This window comes from Hyla sarda, chromosome 9, assembly GCF_029499605.1.
Source record: "Hyla sarda isolate aHylSar1 chromosome 9, aHylSar1.hap1, whole genome shotgun sequence".
Lineage (NCBI taxonomy): Eukaryota > Metazoa > Chordata > Amphibia > Anura > Hylidae > Hyla > Hyla sarda.
In genome coordinates this window covers 109,815,030-109,837,028 of record NC_079197.1, presented here as the reverse complement: position 1 = coordinate 109,837,028, position 21,999 = coordinate 109,815,030, and the positions used below count along the sequence as shown (strand labels likewise).

At 42.3% G+C, this 21,999-nt stretch overlaps 1 protein-coding gene across 2 annotated transcripts in view; it reads left to right on the top strand.

Annotated features, from left to right (window-relative positions):
• The window catches only part of MAMLD1 (mastermind like domain containing 1), a 220,928-nt gene extending 200,368 nt beyond the window's left edge, over window positions 1–20,560 (top strand). For both annotated transcript variants that reach the window (XM_056538824.1, XM_056538825.1), the window contains exons 3-5: window positions 9,379–9,519; window positions 14,588–14,669; window positions 17,915–20,560. In XM_056538824.1, the coding sequence (XP_056394799.1) occupies window positions 9,379–9,519; window positions 14,588–14,669; window positions 17,915–18,933 (1,242 nt within the window). In that variant the 3' untranslated portion in view covers window positions 18,934–20,560. The remainder of the gene's footprint in view (window positions 1–9,378; window positions 9,520–14,587; window positions 14,670–17,914) is intronic.
• Window positions 20,561–21,999: the final 1,439 nt, after the last annotated feature.

Genomic DNA, 21,999 nt, shown 5'->3' with positions numbered 1-21,999 from the left:
CCGCACGCAACAAGCCATGCTAGGGGGGGGGGGGGGAGAAAACAAGACAGCAGTAAGGATTGTGGTGTTAGAAGCATTGCGGCCTCTTTCATGTACAGAGTATACAAACCGGATCCGTCCTCTTTCAAATATTCCCCCAGAGGCGATCCGTATTATTCAAAGCTTAACAGTAACTGCAGAATAATAGATAACTTGTGACACAAAGGCAGCCAGCCAGCTGGATATAGGCTATGCTACAGTGTTTGCATTAAGTGTCTTATATTTTAAGGTGCCATGTTAAACAAGGCAGGAGGGGTGACGGAATTCACCTAGTGACACATTGATAAATAAGGAAAGTGATTTTAGCAGCTCCAAGTACCTGGCGGGGAATTCTGTCTTTCTAAGGTACATATAAAACTGTGATTTTTCAATGGTGGAGTTTGAATAGCTCTGAAAAGCATTGCGCTGAGGTTGTTATACTTAGTAGATTGTGAAAGGCGGCATTACGTGGATAGATTTCGGTTTTTAAGAACATTACTTAGGATGAAATATGTCACCATTGCAGAGAGATTTCATTCACAGGGTTTTCTAACTAAACATTCCACTAACGGGGAAAAAAAGCGCCATTTCTGGCATAGTAAGCGAGGCTGCACTTTAATGCGAATGAGGTAAAATAAACGTAACTTATAGAGGGATGTCAATTCTATACATTCAGATTTCTAAGGTTAAAGGGGTATTCCAGGAAAAAACTTTTTTTTTATAGATCAACTGGCTCCAGAAAGTTAAACAGATTTGTAAGTGACTTAATGATTAAAAAATCTTAATCCTTCCAATAATTATCAGCTGTTGAAGTTGAGTTGTTCTTATCTGTCTGTCAACAGTGCTCTCTGCTGACATCTCTGCTTGTCTCGGGAACTGCACAGAGTAGAAGAGGTTTGCTATGGGGATTTGCTTCTACTCTGGACAGTTCCTGAGACACGTGTCATCAGAGAGCACTTAGAAAAGAACAGCTCAACTTCAGCAGCTCATAAGTACTGGAAGGATTAATATATTTTTTTTATAGAGGTAATTTACAAATCTGTTTAACTTTCTGGAGACAGTTGATATATAAAAAATAAGTTTTTCCCTCGATAACCCCTTTAAGTTTCTGCAGGACTGTCCACACCTGCTCTGTAGGATATATAGGATGCATCAGAGGCCGACATATGTCCTCACAGTTTGGTGGGAAAATGTTGGAAGATGACCATGTTTTATTATAATATATATTATTGTAGTTAGGTAATAGACATTCTCTGTTATTCTAGATCTAAAATTTTAGAAAAGTCACCTACATGAAGTGAAGAGATTTCTTTATAACACGTTTAATCATCATTTTTTATTGACAGTTCCTATAAAATGATGGCAAACCCAAACCTCTATAGGGTTTTTAACAAGGAGTTATTGTCATATGACATAATGGAATTCGGTCATGTAATCTTTTAGTAAGTTCCAATGTTCACTTTATTTTATAGATGTCCATAAATAACTTTTAAGATCAAGTTACTGATGTATATAATCCACTTAAATGGGCACTGTTACCAACTTTATTTTTTGATATGTTGTAGTACTTATGTACTACAACATATCTCTAATATACTTTTATTATAATTTTTTTTTCATTAAAAAGGTTTAATTTACATTTAAAAACCGGCCACTGAAAAAGGACTGATTTTGGAGTGGCAATCAGCCCTTTTTCAGTTAGGCTGCACTCGCTCCCTGCCTGTCAATCAGACAGGCGGGAGCGAGCGCATTGGCTCCCCAACCACTGGCTGGGAGGCCACTCCTCCCGCACATCGCCGCCTCATTGCCGCCGCTGTCCCTGCACGCCCGCTGCCAGACTCTGCAGTAACTGCAAGTGTAATGAGGGAACGGGGTATGAGGGGCGGGAGGGGGGGGGAGGAGGGAACGGGCTAGTGCCGTAGCGGGGGGGGGGGGGGAACGGGCTAGCAAAAAAAAATAGGATGGTGGGAGCTACCCTTTAAGATTGGAGTGACACATAGTATTTTGGTCAGTATTTTTATTCAGCAATTTTAGCTAAAACAAAGAGTAGGCTCAACAAATATAAAGTTGCAGATCTTTCTAGTATAGTTGTTCCTCTGTGTTGGTTCCACTTCAGTTTTTTCGTTAGAAATACTGATCAAAATGCTATGTGTGAACCCAGCCTAAAACATGTAAAGTTACATAGCACACTACCGGTTATGACCACAAGGTGTCATCCCATTTTAGTTACATTTAATAGGACATAGGGGGTAGTGTGTGTGTTCTTGGTGAGACCACCAAACCATTGGATAAAGTCTTATAAGCCATGTAATGCTTCATAGTAAAAAAAAAAATATATATATATATATATATATGCAAAGAAATTTCTCTCCAGGAAGAAAAGAACTTGTTCTACAGAGCCATCTACTTGAGGTATCTTCACTTTAACTCTTACCAAGCTACCCAGCACCCCGCTCTGTACTGATGGGGGGGGGGGGAAGAATCCTGAAACAGGAAAGATTCTGGCTTGGCATATCATCCTCAATCATGATTCTTATGAGGTAGAAAATATTTTCGGAGCACTCACCTCGGACACCAATGATCATTCAGAATATTTCTTTATTCATGATGCAGAGACACGTGCACAGCAGGGAGATGACGGGATGGTGTAGGAGCGGGTGGGTTCAGCCGGTGGGCGACGGTCCGTACGGACCGTCGCCCACCGGCTGAACCCACCCGCTCCTGCACCATCCCATCATCTCCCTGCTGTGCACGTGTCTCTGCATCATGAATAAAGAAATATTCTGAATGATCATTGGTGTCCGAGGTGATATTTTCTACCTCATATGAATTATGTCAGAACTGCTTTGCTGATATCGAGTAGCACCACACGGAGAGACACACAGAGGCATCGGCTGCTTTGCTCCCTGTTTGCCGACAGGTGAGCATTTTTTCAGCGAACATTACTGGGATCAGTGCCAGGTCAATGTCTTTTGACACACATATTCATCCTCAATCATGTTTTAAGGCCTTTTAAGGTTCAACCATTCATTTGAAGGGAAGCTGCCTCCAGTAAGTGCTGGTATAGGCACTGTACAGCGATAGATAGATAGATAGATAGATAGATAGATAGATAGATAGATAGATGTTCCTGATGTTGGGTCAATAAATCTTATTCACCTTGTACCCTGGAGTGCTGCGGCTTCTTGTTTTTTGGAGTAGATAGATAGATAGATAATAAACGAAAGGCAACCACACTCCCATAAGATGCAAAAAGGTTAGGTCTTTATTCACACAAGCGTGAAGGTGGCGACGTTTCGGCTAGCTCACCTAGCCATTGTCAGGATCCGGATACTGTGAGGATACTGGTGGTGGATCCTCTGTGTCAGTGGGGTGATGACATGGGCCGTACCAGGGGAACGGAGTCTAAGGGGTTACTGGTTTTCATCAGAGCCCGCCGCAAAGCGGGATGGACTTGCAGCGGCAGGCAACCCCCAGGTCGTTCCACCCGATAGCGACTCAAACCCAACTGACGGCTGAGATAGGTGCGGTACAAGGGATTAGGCAAGAGCAAGGTCGGACGTAGCAGAAGGTCAGGCAGCAAGGATCGTAGTCAGGGGCAATGGCAGAGGGTCTGGAACACTGGTTTGGGACATACAAGGAACGCTTTCACTGGCACAAGGGCAACTAGATCCGGCAATGCTGGGAAGGGGAAGTGAGGTTTTATAATGAGGGCACAGGTGTGAGCACTGATTGAGCCAGGCGCCAATCAGTGGCGCACTGGCCCTTTAAATCGCAGAGAGCCGGCGCGCGCCCTAGGGAGCGGGGCAGCGCGCGCTGGGACTGAGCCGACGGGGGACAAAACAGGTGAGGTCGCATCCCCGCCGGTAACCATGATGCAGCGCTCCCGGTCAGCGGGTCTGACCGGGGCGCTGCAAGAAGGTGAACGCCGCAAGCGCTCCGGGGAGGAGCGGGGATCCGGAGCGCTCGGCGTAACAGCCATTATCAAAGGCTAGCTCACCTAGCCTTTGATAATGGCTAGGTGAGCTAGCCGAAACGTCGCCACCTTCACGCTTGTGTGAATAAAGACCTAACCTTTTTGAATCTTATGGGAGTGCGGTTGCCTTTCGTTTATTACTTGGGGAGATTCGTGACCGGGATCTGTAGCAACTGAACGCACCCTATCACCATTGCACCTATCCTGTGAGTGCTGCTCTCTTGGACTTTTTTCTAGATAGATAGATAGATAGATAGACAATAACACAGAGCAGAGCACTCTAGGTAAGGTAGAGTTGCAAGTTAGTTCAGTGAGTAGGTGCAGGCAAAGAAAGGGATAAAATCCACTTACTCCCAGTAGTACAAAAAAAAAAGGAATTCAATGCAGCATTTTCATAAGGTGAAAAATGTTAAAAATGTATTTCATTATAACGTGAACAGCAGCTGCCTGTCTTTGTGTAAAAAAAAAAAAAAAGAATACATTACAATAATCTCGATACATTTAAGGAGTTTATAAAAATTCTCTAATTCCAAATCTAAACTAGCGTTCTCTCTATCCCCGTGCCCTACAGACTTCCTTTTTGTCTCTCAAGTCTTGCGCGGCTTCCTGTTTTCTGTACTGTAGCCCAGTTAGTTATAGCACACACTGCCTAGGTTTTTTATCTGTTGATAACATTGAAGTTGAAACAAAGGATGCTAGGCCTAGATTTATACAGAGGGGAAATCATTGTTTTGCTGACACATCACCTCATCTCACTAGATAGGATTTAAAGGGGAATTCCAGCAAATTCAGCAGTATACCAACCTCTTTAGAATATGATTCACAAGACAAATTTTTCTGACTTTTTTCCATAGAATCAGGGGAAGAAATCTGAAGTAGACCCTCAGATTTCTGACTCAGATATGTTGCAGCCCCATTCAATGGCTGATTCCCAGTGCGAGGAAAATTTTGTGGAGATTTCACAAAAATTTTTGCATAAAATATGTGTTAATTCTGAGTGAACTATAACCCTTATGATGAAGTCACCCACTGAAGGGCTAGTAATGATTTACATTATCATGGCTTCTACATTGGTGGCCATTCTTCTTTATGGAGAACTAAATTCTCCAACACCAGGGGCATAACTATAGGGGGAGCAGAGGAACCAGTCACATCAGGGCCCTAACGCATCTTTGCCCATAAGAAGACACTAGTAGTAAAAATAGTATTCGGCACTTATTTGCTAAGCCTTCGCAAAGCTCAACCACAAAAGCTTGCCCTTCACTTCATCATTGTTGGCCGCATATCCCCTGTTGACACAGGTGGATGTGCAGCTGATAAGGATTTTATTGGACAAAGGATGAAATTAGCTGATGAGAAAGCATCTTCTTGTTCACTGATCACTGGCCCTAAGACAAGCCAATTATCGTTAAAAAACTTTCTGACGAACACTCTTTCAACCGATAATTGGACCATGTAAAAGGATCTTTAGGATCATCCATATTAAACGATAATGATCATCTATCATAAGGTCTCATTCACATCAACATTAGAGCTCTATTGTAGTGATGTTGCGAACTTCCGCAAATGTTCACAAACCGGGCGAACCGCCATTGACTTCAATGGGCAGGTGAATTTTCAAACCCACAGGGACTCTTTCTGGCCAATATAGTGATTTAAAAGTTGTTTCAAGGGGACTAACACCTGGACTGTGGCGTGCTGGAGGGGGATCCATGGCAAAACTCCCATGGAAAATTACATAGTTGATGCAGAGTCTGGTTTTAATCCATAAAGGGCATAAATCACCTGTTATTCCTAAATGGTTTGGAATAACATGCTTTAGCCCCCTTTAGACAGCACATAAAGCCCCCCTTTAGGCATCACATAGGTAGATCCCCCCTTTAGGCAGCACATAGATTCCCCCATATTGGGCAGCACATAGTTAGAGCCCCCCTTTAGGCAGCACATAGGTAGAGCCTCCCTTTAGGCAGCACATAGTTAGATCCCACCTTTAGGCATCACATAGTTAGATCCCCCCTTTAGGCAGCACATAGATTCCCCCATGTTAGGCAGCACATAGTTAGAGCCCCCCTTTAGGCAGCAAATAGAGCCCCTTTAGGCAGCACATAGATTCCCCCATATTAGGCAGCACATAGTTAGAGCCTCCCTTTAGGCAGCACATAGAGCCCCCTTTAGGCAGCACATATTTAGATCCCCCTTTAGGCAGCACATAGATTCCCCCATATTAGGCAGCACATATTTAGATCCCCCCTTTAGGCAGCACATAGACTCCCCCATATTAGGCAGCACATAGTTAGAGCCCCCCTTTAGGCAGCACTGGTTTTATTTCACAGCCAAAAAAGGTATTTTTTTATTTTTATTTGAACAACCAAATGTGATTTGCACTAGTGTGACAATGAGAAAAAAAGGTTGCCAGCGGAGTTCCCTTTTTAAGCAGAGGTCCCCAACCAGGATGCTTCCAGCAGTTGCAAGACACACGGACTGAACTTATAGCCCTTTTAATACTGTAGTTAGTTGCTTGAAGGAAATTAAGTTTTACACCGGAGTACCCCTTTTAACCAGCGGTCCCCTCCCAACCAGGGTGCCTCCAGCTGTTGCAAGACACACAGACTGAACTTATAGCCCTTTTAATACTGTAGTTAGTTGCTTGAAGGAACTTAAGTTTTACACTGGAGTACCCCTTTTAACCAGCGGTTCCCTCTTAACCAGGGTGCCTCCAGCTGTTGCAAGACACACGGACTGATATTTGAGCCCTAAAAAGGGCTTTTTTGGGTGCTGTCCTTAAAGCAGATGTTACACTAGTGCTTTAGGAGTAAAGTGGACCCTGAATACACCACCTAGCAGCAACCTAGCTATCGCTTTCCCATTACAGCAGGAGCAGCTTCTCTGTCCCTCCACTTTCTAAGCCTGCAGCATGCCGAATGAAGGTAAAATGGCGTCCGTGCAGGAGGTAGGAGGGTCTGGAAGGCAGGGACTGCTGCTGATTGGCTGTAATGTGTCTGCTGACTCTGACTCACAGGGTCAAAGTTAACCGCAATGTTAAAGTATAGGGGGCAAATCGAACTTCACATATGTTCACCCGGCGATGCGAATGCGGACATGCTAAGTTCGCCGGGAACTGTTCGCCAGCGAACAATTCGCTACATCTCTACTCTATTGAGGGATGGTTAAATGATCGCACATGAGTCGGGGAAAAATTCTGCAGGTCAGTTTTATATTTCTGCTCAACACCTGCAAAACAATGGACACCAGGCAGAAATCAGATGGACCCCATTGGAAGTAAGAGTGGGACGTGAGGGGACCTGTTGGTGTGCCTTGTGCAGAGGACCATCCAGTTCTGTTGTTTGTGTCTGGAACGGACTCTGTGATGAGGCTTCCAAATGGAGCTCTAACGCAGATGTGAACTCAGCCTTAGCCAGCTCAGGTTAAAGAGGTTATCCAGTAATAGAAAAACAGAGCTACTTTCTTTCAAAAACAGCTCCCCGTCTGTCTCCAGGTTGGGTGTGGTTCTGCAGCTCAGTTCCATTGAAGTGAATGGAGCCAAGTTGTAAAACCACACCCAACCGGGAGAAGATGTGGAGCTGTTTTTAAAAGAAATTAGGGGATAACCCCTTTAACCCCTTAAGGACCGGGGGTTTTTCAGTTTTTGCATTTTCGTTTTTTGCTCCTTGACTTTAAAAATCATAACTCTTTCAATTTTGCACCTAAAAATCCATATGATGGCTTATTTTTTGCGCCACCAATTCTACTTTGTAATGACGTCAGTCATTTTGCCCAAAAATCTACGGTGAAACGGGAAAAAAAATCATTGTGCGACAAAATTGAAAAAAAAAACGCTGTTTTGTAACTTTTGGGGGCTTCCGTTTCTACGTAGTACATTTTTCGGTAAAAATGACACCTGATATTTATTCTGTAGGTCCATACGATTAAAATGATACCCTACTTATATAGGTTTGATTTTGTCGGACTTCTGGAAAAAATCATAACTACATGCAGGAAAATTAATACGTTTAAAATTGTCATCTTCTGACCCCTATAACTTTTTTATTTTTCCGTGTATGGGGCGGTATGGGGGCTTATTTTTTGCGCCGTGATCTGAAGTTTTTAACGGTACCATTTTTGCATTGATAGGACTTATTGAATTTTTTTGCGCGCACGCCATTGACCGAGCGGTTTAATTAATGATATATTTTTATAATTCAGACATTTCCGCACGCGGTGATACCATATATGTTTATTTTTATTTACACTGTGTTTTTTTTTTATTGGAAAAGGGGGGTGATTCAAACTTTTAATAGGGGAGGAGTTAAATGATCTTTATTCCCTTTTTTTTTCACTTTTTTTTTTGCAGTGTTATAGGTCCCATAGGGACCTATAACACTGCACACACTGATCTCCTATGCTGATCACTGGTTTCTCATAAGAAACCAGTGATCAACGATTCTGCCGCATGACTGCTCAGGCCTGGATCTCAGGCACTGAGCAGTCATTCGGCGATCGGACAGCGAGGAGGCAGGTAGGGGCCCTCCCGCTGTCCTGTCAGCTGTTCGGGATACCGCGATTAGCCACGGCTATCCCGAACAGCCCGACTGAGCTAGCCGGGAACTTTCACTTTCACTTTTAGCCGCGCGGATCAGCTCTGAGCGCGCGGCTAAAAGGTTAATAGTGCGCGGCGCCGCAATCGGCGCTGCACGCTATTAGAGGCGGGTCCCGGCTTCACTATGACGCCGGGCCCGCCGTGATATGACGCGGGGTTACTGTGTAACCCCGCGTTATATCAGAAGAGCAGGACCAAGGACGTACCGGTACGTCCTTGGTCCTTAAGGGGTTAAAGGGGCCGTAGGGTATATGTCCAATGACATATATGTCTAATTCTAAACTAGTAAGCACTATTGCATCCACTAAAAACCCTCACAGCATTAGAGCAAAGTCCTGTCCCCTGATTTGCACATAAGTATCATGTGATCCCCTTTCAGCTCTTTTGATTGGTTGTAAATGCTCACAGGAAGGAGGTGAATATGTTCCGAACTTGTTTCAAGGTCTATTACTAGGAGGAAGCTCAGTAGACAGAAGAGCACCAGTTTAGTATTATGAGGCCAACTTGTAGTTCCAGTAAATGCACCTGTCCCTTTAAGTAATAAGCTAAATTAAGCTTTAGAAAATACTGCCAAAATTGAACCCTTATTATAATCTCTTCATGTTCTGAGAAATTCATTAATATATTGTTCTTTAAAACAAAATAAGGAAATCTGTGAGAAATTTTGCCTGAAAGGACATTAAATGATATGAATGCTGCAAAATATGGTGAAATTTTAGTTTAGTAATCATTCCCATCTGATTTATTGTTTTTTTTTATTTATTTTTTTGCTCCTCTATTTTGGCAGGATCCGAATGCTGGAATTGTTCCCAGAATGCAAGAACCAGGCTCCATACCAAGTGCAGGCCCTGGGCCTACTCCTCTGACGGCTAATGGCTACATACGCAATGCAATCTTAAAGGAGCAAATAATGAGGCGGCAGCAGCAGGTTTGTAAAGATCGTCTCTTAACTTCTCACCTGGATAAAGCTGGTTTAGAAAATGTTTTGGGAAATGTGACTTACAGCCTAAGGCCGGTGCACAGGTTGCATCTTAGCATGGAAATGATCACAAAACGCTAAATTAGGGAGAATAATCAAAGATAGGAGAAAGAGCAGCAGGCCTGGGTTTACTAGGAATGTGGATATTAATGGTAATTGAGATTAAGCTTTTCAAATAATAGGATATATTTTCTACTGATTTGTATGAGATGTTAAGCAGTAAAAGGCAAGACATTAGGCTGTGATAGTGAGTGCAGGTGCAGCGTAGCAGTTAGCAGTAAATAAAGAGCACATGGCCTCCAACATACGTGTATGAGCATCCTAAGGCCGGGTTCACACGGCCAAAAATCCACCCGAAAAACACGAGGGGACATTCCACACATTTGCACAATTCCACTAGGACCACTTGAAAATTAGCTGTCTCATAGACGGCAATGCATGTCTGAGCAGAACTCTCAGAAACAATAGACAAGTCTATTCTTTCTGCAGAGGCCGGAATTGGGTTTTTCGCAGCAGAAACATCTCTGCACAGGGCAGCAGAATCCCTTTGAAATTAATGGGAATCTGTCACAGGAAATTACAACCCAGTCCAGGAAAAGCTGAGCAGTGACTGACATCTATTTTAGTATGTAGGTTTATACGGGGAAGGTTGTCATTAACTGATTAGGACCGCCCACTGGACTCCTAATCCCCGAATTAATAGGAATTTTAATAAATAAGTTACAAATTACACTAAATCTATGCCCACATAAATCTACTCAGCTTCTACCGCACTATAATATGTTCCCAGCAGATGAGATTTCATGTTCAGAGATATTTATCACATATCCATAGGATACACCATAAACATGGGTCTAGCTATAGAGGGTACAAAGCTAGCAGGTCATTTCAGGACCCTGGTGCCTTAAAGGGCCCAAAGGACTCTTTCTCACATAGAAAGGCACCAGTATTACAATAAAAGGTGGGGACAGTTATAGGAACAGTTATATGGACTATTCCCTTATAGATTTTAATTATAATTATTATTATTATTATTATTATTGCTGCTTTTCCAGGCAGGATAAATGTGGTCATAAGATGATGAGGCAGAAGCACTGCCCTGGTTATCTACAGTATTAGAAGAATATTGTCTATTGTTTTTTTTAATCTATCCTGCCTGTGATCTGCTTTCATATAAATATCCATTAAGTTGCTAGATTTTGTGTTCTTGGGGCAGTCCCAGAGCCATATACAGTTTCTGAATCCCACTGAAAATCAGAAACAGGGACCCCCCACCCAACCATGTACCATTTACCAGTGTCGTCTTATGTGGCTTTTGAGTTTCCTCAGACACTAGGTGCAAATGTTGCCTCTGCACTCCTCACAGCTATACCCCTGGACAAATGCAAATCCAAAACTAAGGAGGATATTTTAAGAAACTGCAGTATGCATAATGGAGCAACATTTCGACCTACACGTTACACAATTACCTTCTTGTTATACACACAAATTATGTACAGTATATGAATAATATATAATAGAGACCAATTCACACATGTGGGGCCTTCATCATTAGGTGTTCCTGCCCCCTCCCCCCCCCCCCCCCCCCCCCATGCACAGTGATAGGGAAAAATCTGCCAATCATCAGCGGGTGGGAGGGCTGTGACACCTAAGAAATAGTGATGACTCTTCTCTGGCAGTGCTGGGAACATGCTGCATGGTTTTGAATATAAGTGCTTGTGAAGTTTACACTAAGGTGTAAGCACCAGACCATGAAAAACAGTGGGCCTCATTTACTAAGCTGAAGCCGACCAGTTTTTGTCAGTTTTTCTGGGCGCAGAGTGTCTGAGACATGTCTGCGCCAGTCTGCGCCAGTGTGCACCAGTGTGCGACAGTGTGCGCCTGGAAAATCCGACAAACCCGGCATTGCACTGTGAAAAGCCGAAAAGGGGTGTGGTCTGTCACAAAGGGGGCGTGGTCTATTTACTAATGAATTCACACAAAATCCTGTAACTAAATGACTGGAAATATCCACCTAGAAAAAGCTGGTGAGAAAATGTTCCCGACTTTTCCCAATTATAAATAGAGAGGAATCCTACAAGTCTGAAACCAACTTTTCACACTAGTAAAAACCCGACAATCTTAGTAAATGAGGCCCAATGTGTCTTTACTTTATTATGTATATTTATTTAGTAAGGGCAGCATAACCATCCTGACAGGTTCCCTTTAAAGTAAAACTGTAGTGGAACATAACTTATCCCCTATCCTTTGAATAGGGGATAAGTTATAAATTGTGGGGGGACCGACCGCTGAGACCCCCCGCGATCTCCTTTACGGACCCGTGGCAGTCTGGAGGAAGCACCATGCTGTCCCCCGCAGGAAGTCCTGGCAGACACGCCCCCTCCATGTATCTCTACAGGATACATGGAGGGGGCGTGTCGGCTGCCGCATCATGCTGTGGGCGGAACGCCTTCTTCCTGCTAACTGCGGCTGCCCCTTCGCCTGGGGACTCCCAGCGGTCGAACCCCCCCCCCCCCCCCCCATGATCTATAACTTATCCCCTGTCCTTCGGATAGGGAATAAGATATATTCCACTACAGTTTTCCTTTAAGTCTGTCACTCCTTCTCTTTGGTTATAGTGTAAAATAATAACATTAGCCTCCTGGTTATACTCGAAGCAAGATAATGAAAGGATATCTGTCTAATAACAATGGATATCTCCTTGAAAAAACACGAGTTAACAAATGACCTTCTTATGGTGTCTGCTGTATCAGAGATGTCATTCAGTTTTGCTGACCACACAAGGCTACAGTGACCTTCTATGGGGAAGCAATTGAAATGCATTCAGGATGTATCTAGGGTAGACTAGTACATGCCACTTCCAGATTCACATAAATGACCTAGTGATCGGCTGCTAAAGTGCTAATATTGCATGTTTTGTTATTGCCCTAATACGTATACCCTGAGATCCTAATTTAGTACAATATGAATACACTTTCCTTATTATGCGATAATTTACCATTCAACATATCAGTTTAAAACAGTGATCTCAAACTGTGGCCCTCCAGATGTTGCAAAACTTCAACTATCTGCATGCCCGGACAGCCAACGGCTGTCCGGGCATGCAGGGAGTTGAAGTTTTGCAACATCTGGAGGGTCACAATTTGAGACCACTGGCTTAGAATATCTATTCCTGCTTATGGCTGACAGAGGAGATGAGAAATGTCCACAGAGTGGTGTATACACCTACAGGAATCACTATCTACCTTATAGTATACAACATTGGATTGAACCGTCATAAACCATGTAAAACAAGAAAAGGCCTTATATGAATTCTTTTTATCCAAATGTGACAATTTCAATGAGATGGAATAATATAGAGACCATCTGGTGGCCTGAACCAATGGCCTGAACCATCTGGTGGCCTGAACCATTCAATATTGAGGATGAGCAAGAAAGAAAATCTATTCACAATTGAACAACTTTTCTTTACTGGTACAGGAAAAGGCAAGGATAAGAATCCAGTGTGATCGTATGCCAATGAATGGGTTAAAGGGGTATTCCAGTCGTAACAAGTGATGGCATATGGCTAGGATCAGCAAGTTAGGGCATATTTTAATGATAGTAGTTGCTACACTGAAATATCCCTTTAAGTGTTAATTAAAAAAAATACATAATTCTAAATATCTTGAAATATACATTCACCCTTGGTGAGGCCAACATTTGGTTATCTGGGAATAATGAAAATGTATGTGTGGCTGTGGGTACGGTCCAAATAAAAAGAAGTGATACTCACCTACCCTGATACACCCACAGCTTTTCCGACAGCCCTCCTGGTCTCTGATCCTCTCAGCTACTTCCTGGTTGCTGTTGACATGTTGTCCCCAAAGAAACTAAGCCCAACTCAGCCAGTCACTGACTGAGGCAGGACATCACTGCAGCCAATGACAGGACATCACTGCAGCCAATGACAGGACATCACTGCAGCCAATGACAGGACATCACTGCAGCCAATGACAGGACATCACTGCAGCCAATGACAGGACATCACTGCAGCCAATGACAGGACATCACTGCAGCCAATGACAGGACATCACTGCAGCCAATGACAGGACATCACCGCCTGCCAATGACAGGACATCACTGCAGCCAATGACAGGACATCACTGCAGCCAATGACAGGACATCACTGCAGCCAATGACAGGACATCACTGCAGCCAATGATTGGCAGAGCAGACAGTGATGTGTTATCAGCAACCAGGAAGTAGCCAGAAGGACTGGGGACCAGGAGGGTCGGCCCAGCTGCTGTGGGGGATCAGGGTAGGTGAGTATCACTTTTTTTTTTAATTTCACCTCCCCCACAGCCACATATCATTTTTATTCCTGTATAACCCCTTTAAAAGTGTACCCTGAATGTAAAAAAAAAATAATAATAATAATGCAAATCAACTGGTGACCATTTGAAATTTATTTGAAAATTATGTCTGTGTAAAAATCTTCAGCCTTCTAGTACCTAAAAACTGCTGTATGCTCCAGAGGAAGTTGTGTAGATCTTTTTGGTCTGATCAGAGTGCTCTCTGCTGATACCTCTGTCTGTGTAAAGAACTATCCAGATCAGGAGAGGTTTGCTATGGGGATTTGTTCATGCTCTGGACAATTCCTGACATGGACAGAGGTGTCAGCAGAGAGCACTGTGATCAGACTGGAAAGCACTACACAACTTCCTCAGCAGTATACAGCAGCTGATAAATACTGGAAGTATTAAGATTTTTAAATAGACATAATTTATAGATCTTTATAACTTTCTGGCACCAGTTAATTAAAAAAAAAAAAACATTTTTATTCCTCCCGAGTACCCCTTTAATGTATATATTAGGGAAATATATGCTGTATGTAGTAGTTCCCTAATAAAAATGATATTTCAGACATTTTCTCTTTATAAGGTTGACCAAGCTCATCTTCTGACTGTATGCAGGGATTGTAATACGATCTGTGATGTTACGTTATTTTACAATATATATATTTTTTTTCTTTTAGGTAAAACCTAGGCAAAATATGATGAGCATGACCCCTGAACAGCGCAGTGCTTTTGTAGCTCAGCAGATGAACCAATTTCAAAGTAAGAAAAAAAAACAAATGTATTTACTTACAACCAAACACCTGTCTCCAGTATCACGTTTCGTAGTCTGAATCACGTCTCCAAATGTGACTGTTATTGTAATCTTATTGTGTAAGTCATTAGGACACAGGGCCTATTCCTGTTATCCAGGAAATCTCATGAAGATATTTTTTTTGTACTTTTTTTTGCCTATAAATGGATACATAGCAATGGTAATGGTATTAACAGAGTGTCCCTAAAATTCAGGACTTGCTAGTTTCAAATGGTTTGCCAGGTTTAGGATGGGTTCACACTGCATTTTTGTTTCTTTTTTAACATATATGTTTTATACCCATGAAAAGGAAAAAAAACTTTAATTACCATATTTTTCACCGTATATGACGCACTTTTTCTTCCCCAAAACTGGGGGGGGGGAAAGTCGGTGCGTCTTATACGGCGAATACACCCCTATCGCGGCGGTCCCTGCGGCCATCAACGGCCGGGACCCGCGGCTAATACAGGACATCACCGATCGCGGTGATGCCCTGTATTAACCCTTCAGACGCGGCGATCAAAGCTGACCGCCACGTCTGAAGGGAAAGTGACACTAACCCGGCTGTTCAGTCGGGCTGTTCGGGACCGCCGCGGTGACCGCCGCGGCGGTCCTGAACAGCCCGACTGAATAGCCGGGTTAGTGCTTACAGGACACCGGGAGGGACCTTACCTGCCTCCTCGGTGTCTTCTCCGTTCAGGGATCCCCTGTATGCCGGCGCTCTCCTTCCTCGTCATCACGTCGTCGCGTACGTGCGTCGGCGTGCGTAACGACGTGATGGCGGCGACGGAGAGCGAGGATACCCGGCCGGCAGCAGAGACGTTCCGGAGCGACGGGGACACGGCGACAGCGATGGAGAGTGACATCCAGGGCAGCGGTGACGGGTCCGGAGTGGCGGGGACACGTGAGTATTAAATCCTATGCAGTGGTCTTCAATCTGCGGACCTCCCGATGTTGCAAAACTGCAACTCCCAGCATGCCCGGACAGCCAACGGCTGTCCGGGGATGTTGGGAGTTGTAGTTTTGCAACATCTGGAGGTCCGCAGGTTGAAGACCACTATTGGGTTCAAAATCTTTATTTTTTTAGATTTTGCCCCTAAAAAATTGGGTGCGTCTTATATGCCGGTGCGTCCTATAGGACGAAAAATACGGTATGTTAATGGATGCTAGAAATACATGCTGCAATATACCATACAGCCGAATTCCTTTCCCCTTGATTTACATTCTAAAATAAAAAAATATAAAAAATCACAACATATACATTTGTATCCTATTGCATTGATGGGGTTTGGCCGTGATGTCACAAGGGGCATGGCCAGCCCCGAAGCGCAAAAACAGCGTTCAGAACATTTAGTTCCAAACGCTGGCCAGTGGAGTACCCCTTTAAGGGGTTAAACAGTGAAACGGAAAAAAATGCTGTGTCAACCCACCTTTAACAACACATGGTTGTTTTTGCCATGGGTTGTGTCTGGTATTGCACATCAGTTGTATTGATGTAAATGGCGCTCAGCTGCAATACCACACACAACCTATGGATAGGGTTGGCACTGCTTAACACAAAACAGCCATGTTTTTCTCATACAGTAAAAAATACATTTAACAGCCATTTACAAATATGTAAAATCCTAGTTCGGGTTCACACACCAGGAGTGGAACCAAAACAGAGGAAAAACAATCATGGAAAGATTTGCACCCGTTTCTGTGTTTTGGCCCTACTCCTGGTTTTGGTTAAAAATTACTGAAAAATGTGAATTCAGCTTTAGACTGCACAGTGGCTGTTTACAAGATCCTTCATGATTCAATTATAAAGTAATAAACAGATTTTAAAGTGAGCTTATAAACAGATTTTTAGGGAATAAAGTGTGGTCATGGCTGTATAGGGCTGTTGACCTAAATCCATACATACCTCTCCACAAATTAGGCTTTAGAGCCCACTGGGTGTTCCCCTCAGCTACTAGAGTGGACAACTTTTTATCCCCCTGATTGACAGACACTAGGCTGTATTGTAATCCCTGCCTCTCTCCTGTAATCTAGCAGCCGAGGGGAACGTACAATGGGCTTTAAAGCCTAATTTGCATATTTTTATACATTCTGAATGCTGAAGGGGTCAGTTAACTAATGGGAGGTATGTACAGATTCATGGTAAAAAGCCCTATACAGCTTTCCCCATACTTTATACCCGAAAACCTGCTGACATATCCACTTTAACATCTATTCACCATTAAGATTAAGCAAGTTCCATTGAAGTAAACATCTTACACACTTGAAGGAGTATCATTTCCATCTACTAACAAATATAGTAATACTCTTTAGACCCCCTATTACCTGGACAGGAGGGACTTCCACGGATTGGTGAGGGATATCGGCGCTGACCAAGATCGGACACGTCCGGTGAGTAGAAGAATTTTTATTAAAATGCAACGCGTTTCACCGCACAAGCGCGGTGAAACGCGTTGTATTTTAATAAAAATTCTTCTACTCACCGGACGTGTCCGATCTTGGTCAGCGCCAATATCCCCCACCACTCTGTGGAAGTCCTTTCTCCTGTCGTGTTACGTCCAGGTCGGGGTGGCTGCAGACCAGACTTATCCACTCACCCACGCAGACCATTATTGTGTGTGAGCTCACACAACCGCCTTCGGTAAGAGTCTCTCAATATTTTAAAACCCCACAGTGGCGATTTTACGCTATGGAGCGCTCTTCCTTCTTGTTTTACCCTATTACCTGGGGCAGTTTACCTCATTACTGAGCTCCATTAGTAAAGGCCCATACACCTTATACTAACATAGTCTGACTTTCTAGGGTGTAAGACAGTATCCTGACTCCATCAACAGATAATGTCAGCGGAAAGAAATTTTGGGCATGTTGGATTTTCACTGTCCAACCCTCTTGTTCTTGAAGTGATAATCTGGCGCCAAAGTGGTCTGGCTGCTGCTTATCACTCCCCTTCTCCCTAAACAACACACAAATGTTCGGCCATGTTTATAGGGGGAGTTGGGAGACAGACATTATATATGTATGGCGCCCTTAAGACTGTGTCAAAGCAGTTCAGTTGCATTGATCTATCGATCAATGTTTCCCATTGATCTTATGTAATTTCCGTATTTACAGTAATATTTTGATATCCCTATTATGCTATAAATGAGTTGTAGTAGTGCAGAAAAGTGTTGGTTTTCTGACTAAATTTTATAACCTGCTTTATTTTATTTTTTAGATATTCCCCAGGCTCTCCGTACAGACTGCGTCCAGCCTATGCCGACGCCTCCCCAAGGCCATCGAATAATCACATCGACACAAGGGATGATTCAGACAAACATGGGTGCTGGTATAACACCAACAACAATGAATCAGAATAGTGGCTCAATGGTTATGATGAATGCTGGAAAGCAGCAAGGAATATTTCCAGCATCTTCAGATTTCAGCATGCCACTAAGACAAAACCAGAATGCACTAAGTATGACTCCTGGCTATCAAACCGTCCATAGCCAGTCCAATGTCCGACCTGGAATGACATTGACCGGACATACCGCCAGTTCATTAATAAATCACTCTGCAGCTCAGCAACATTTACGGCAGTCTAACATATCAAGAATTCCTAATGTCTACGCCAGCCCTTCTACTCAGATGTGGACTCAAAGTGGAGTTTCAAGAATAGCAGGTCAAAGCCAAATGGATCCCAGTTTGCAGCAATTTTCTAACAACCCGCTGTTCACCAAACAAAATGTTAGACCAAATATGGCAAGCCAGCAATTTCCTCATCAGGGAGTGGTTCCTCCAAACCAGATAGCTCCGGGGGTTCAGATAAGACAAATGCAAAAACTTGGTCTGTCCCAGACAAGTCAAGGTGTAGGGTCCTTAAACAACCCTAATATTGTGAACAGTTTATCCAGAGGACAGCTAGCAGCCCTTAATGCTATGAAAGCAATGCCTCAAGGTGTTTCCACCTTTAACCAAATAAACCCTGGTCAACTTGGTGCACCTTCTTATGGTCCGACATCAGTCCAAACACCTGAAACTTTTGATAGGTTAAACTCTGGGGCTGAGATCCATCAGTATGATTTTGTTGCAACACAGAACAGCTCAGTCCTGTCAGCGAACTGTAATGAAGCAGACTTTATTGACTGTCTCATGAAAGGTGGCGGTGGAAGCAGTAATGATGAAGACTGGCTAAACAACTTGACAATTCTTGATGATATATTGGGGCAACACAATCAAAGCTCTGGTCCCGTGTAGCTCCCAGCAAACAGATGTATGCGGAATTCATCAAAAGGACTTGAAATCAGTTGTTTAACAAGTGGTTAATATCGGCAATTGTTTTCTGATACTTGTAAATATTTAAATATTTTTTAAATTATGTTTTTTTTCCAACAATAAATAGAAGTATTGGTACTTCTGTGAGTGACTGTATATAACATTATAGCATAATGTTTTGTTACATTATAGAGTTTTCATTTCTAACACCTTGTTTTAAATATGCAATTATCATTAGTTTCAGTAATACTATGTATTACAGTATGAAAAATTGTTATGTTTTTTGACATAACAAAATGTAGGGGGTGACTAAAGCAAACTGAATGCAATGCATGCCCACATATTATAATGTTCTAATAGTAGTGCAAGTTCATGAAAATATGGCCTAAAAGATTGCAAAAATCTACAAATTGGCAGGAATTGACTGTTTCAGCATACACGGTTGCCAACGGACAAGGGTATTTAAAGGGGACCCCTTCCCTTATGCCCTATTAGTGCAAGTTAAGCTAATAGAGGGAGGCGCTCATTTGGGACTTGCCTCGAAAAGCTGTAGTTCAGAGCTGGGTCAGATGGTCATCATCCATTGAGATCAGTTGATTTCAATGGGCTCCATGTAATGCTTTTCATCAGGGAACCCACGGCATGAAATGTGTATTGTCCCTTTCACTACATTAACCCATGGGTAAAACACAGCACCTTCCAATATTACCATTGTAACAACCAAGGGTTTAAAGGTGGTCGGTGAACCCATTTTAATCCTACTTTTCTTTGGAAAAAATAAGGTGCAAAAGTAAATGTGGCTGTAAATGTGATATCCTAAATATAAAATGGGTCTAAATGGTAATTGTATCTTTATGAAGAATATGACCCATATGTGCCAGAAGACAGATGCAACATAAAGCCCATTGGGTTCTGTGAAAATTTGTAATAGGGCCTCCCAACGATCTTGTGCCATGTATTGTACTGGTGTCTTCTTATATGGCAGAGGGGCTTTAGAGCCCCCTAAGGCACCAGAGCCCAGATGTCTGCTATCTCTACACCCCTTGGGCAGACCCTTTAGTTACCTATTTTATGAATAGATTTTTACCATGAAAGTGACATAATTTACCAAAATACAGTTGAATGCACTTACAGTTAAATAGGAATTGACCAAATTCAGCTCAATGATCCATCTGTGTAAAATGTATCAAGGAAAACACATTGTTGGTTTGCATACCTCTGTATATATTTGTAGTATAAAAATGACTGGTTTCTGGGTTTAAGGCTTTTTTCCAGTTAGGTTTTACTGAAGAAAAAAAAAATGAAAAAAACTGTTTCAACGAAAAAAGCCCAGACATGGATTTTGTCAATTTTGTCTATGATGTTTTCTGTCAGCTAATATTGTCTGATGTATATTTAAGAGTCTGTTTATAAAAAAAAATCCACTGTACTGTAAACCTATAAATTTCATACTTTTTGTGTAATCATATTTTAATAGTCACACCATATTTCTGTAATACATTTGTAATATAATGTCTGCATCAAGCACAGAATCAATGATGTTTTTCTTCATACCATAATAAAGAGCCAGGGAAATAAATTGCTTTCTGTATTTATCGTTGTAAATATCTCAGGAGGTCAACTAATAGAAGCAGATATAAAGAGCTGATCTGGAGGCCCCTGTAGAATTCAACCAATGTTACATCATTGTTTGCCGATTAAAATCTTAGGCATCTAAAAATATGTCCTTTTTTACCATTTAATTTTGTTTCGTTTGGCCTTCCCTTCCAATGACACTGCTTCTCTATCTAGGAGATTCCTACAGTTCTATTCTTTAATTTGAGAAGCAGTAAAGGCTAACACAGAGCTATATATATATATATATATATATATATATATATATATATATATATATAGAAGAAAAGACAAGGTCCGGCACTAAGTTGCAGGTAAAAACTTCTTATTCCTTTATTTCAAGATTCTGCAGTACAGGGTAGAAAGGCTGACGCGTTTCGCTAAAGAGCTTAATTGTAGACTCAGTCTACGATTAAGCTCTTTAGCGAAATGCGTCAGACTTTCTACCCTGTACTGCAGAATCTTGAAATAAAGGAATAAGAAGTTTTTACCTGCAACCTAATGCCGGACCTTGTCTTTTCTTCTACAAGTGAGTAGCCGGAGGCGGTACCGGCCGGTCTACGGCACAGGTGGCGAGGTGGGCGTGCACGGGGTGAGCGACTCACAAATCAGCCTTGATATATATATATATATTTATATAATCCAACCTGTGATGGCGCAGCACTCCAAAGTTGAAAAAAACGTGAATTTATTCACCACATGTAACAGACAGCAACGTTTCAGCTCAACATTAGAGCCTTTTTCAAGCATAGTGACAATTATCAAATGGAGGGAATATATACCCAATCACTCCTCTGAGACACATGGCATATTTTTTATAAGATACATGTGATATTAATTATTTTGCAGACTCAATTATGTATGAGTATCTTATTTCAAGCCTTGCTTTTAATATTTTGTAACTATTTAACACTGGACGCTATATGTACTTATGAGTACTCTTAATTATGTATATGGATTTGCACTATGTTTTGCACTTTTATATTTTTTTGACTATATTACACTTTATTAATATGAATTGATTTTATTGGATGTATTGTGTGATTGGGTATATATTCCCTCCATTTGATAATTGTCACTATGCTTGAAAAAGGCTGTAGTGTTGAGCTGAAACGTTGCTGTCCGTTACATGTGGTGAATAAATTCACGTTTTTTTCAACTTTGGAGTGCTGCGCCATCACTGGTTGGATTATCTAAACGGGTCAAGATCAGACCCAGGACGCTGGGCACCCGCATGCTTCATTTGGTGGTGCTGCAACTATTTTGGTATATATATATATATATATATATATATATATATATGTATACAGTATGTGTGTTTATATATTTATCTATACAGTCAGTGACCCCCCGACCTACAATGGCCCCGACATACGATCATTTCAACATACAATGGTCTCTCAGAGGCCATCACATGTTGAAGGCAGCATCAAC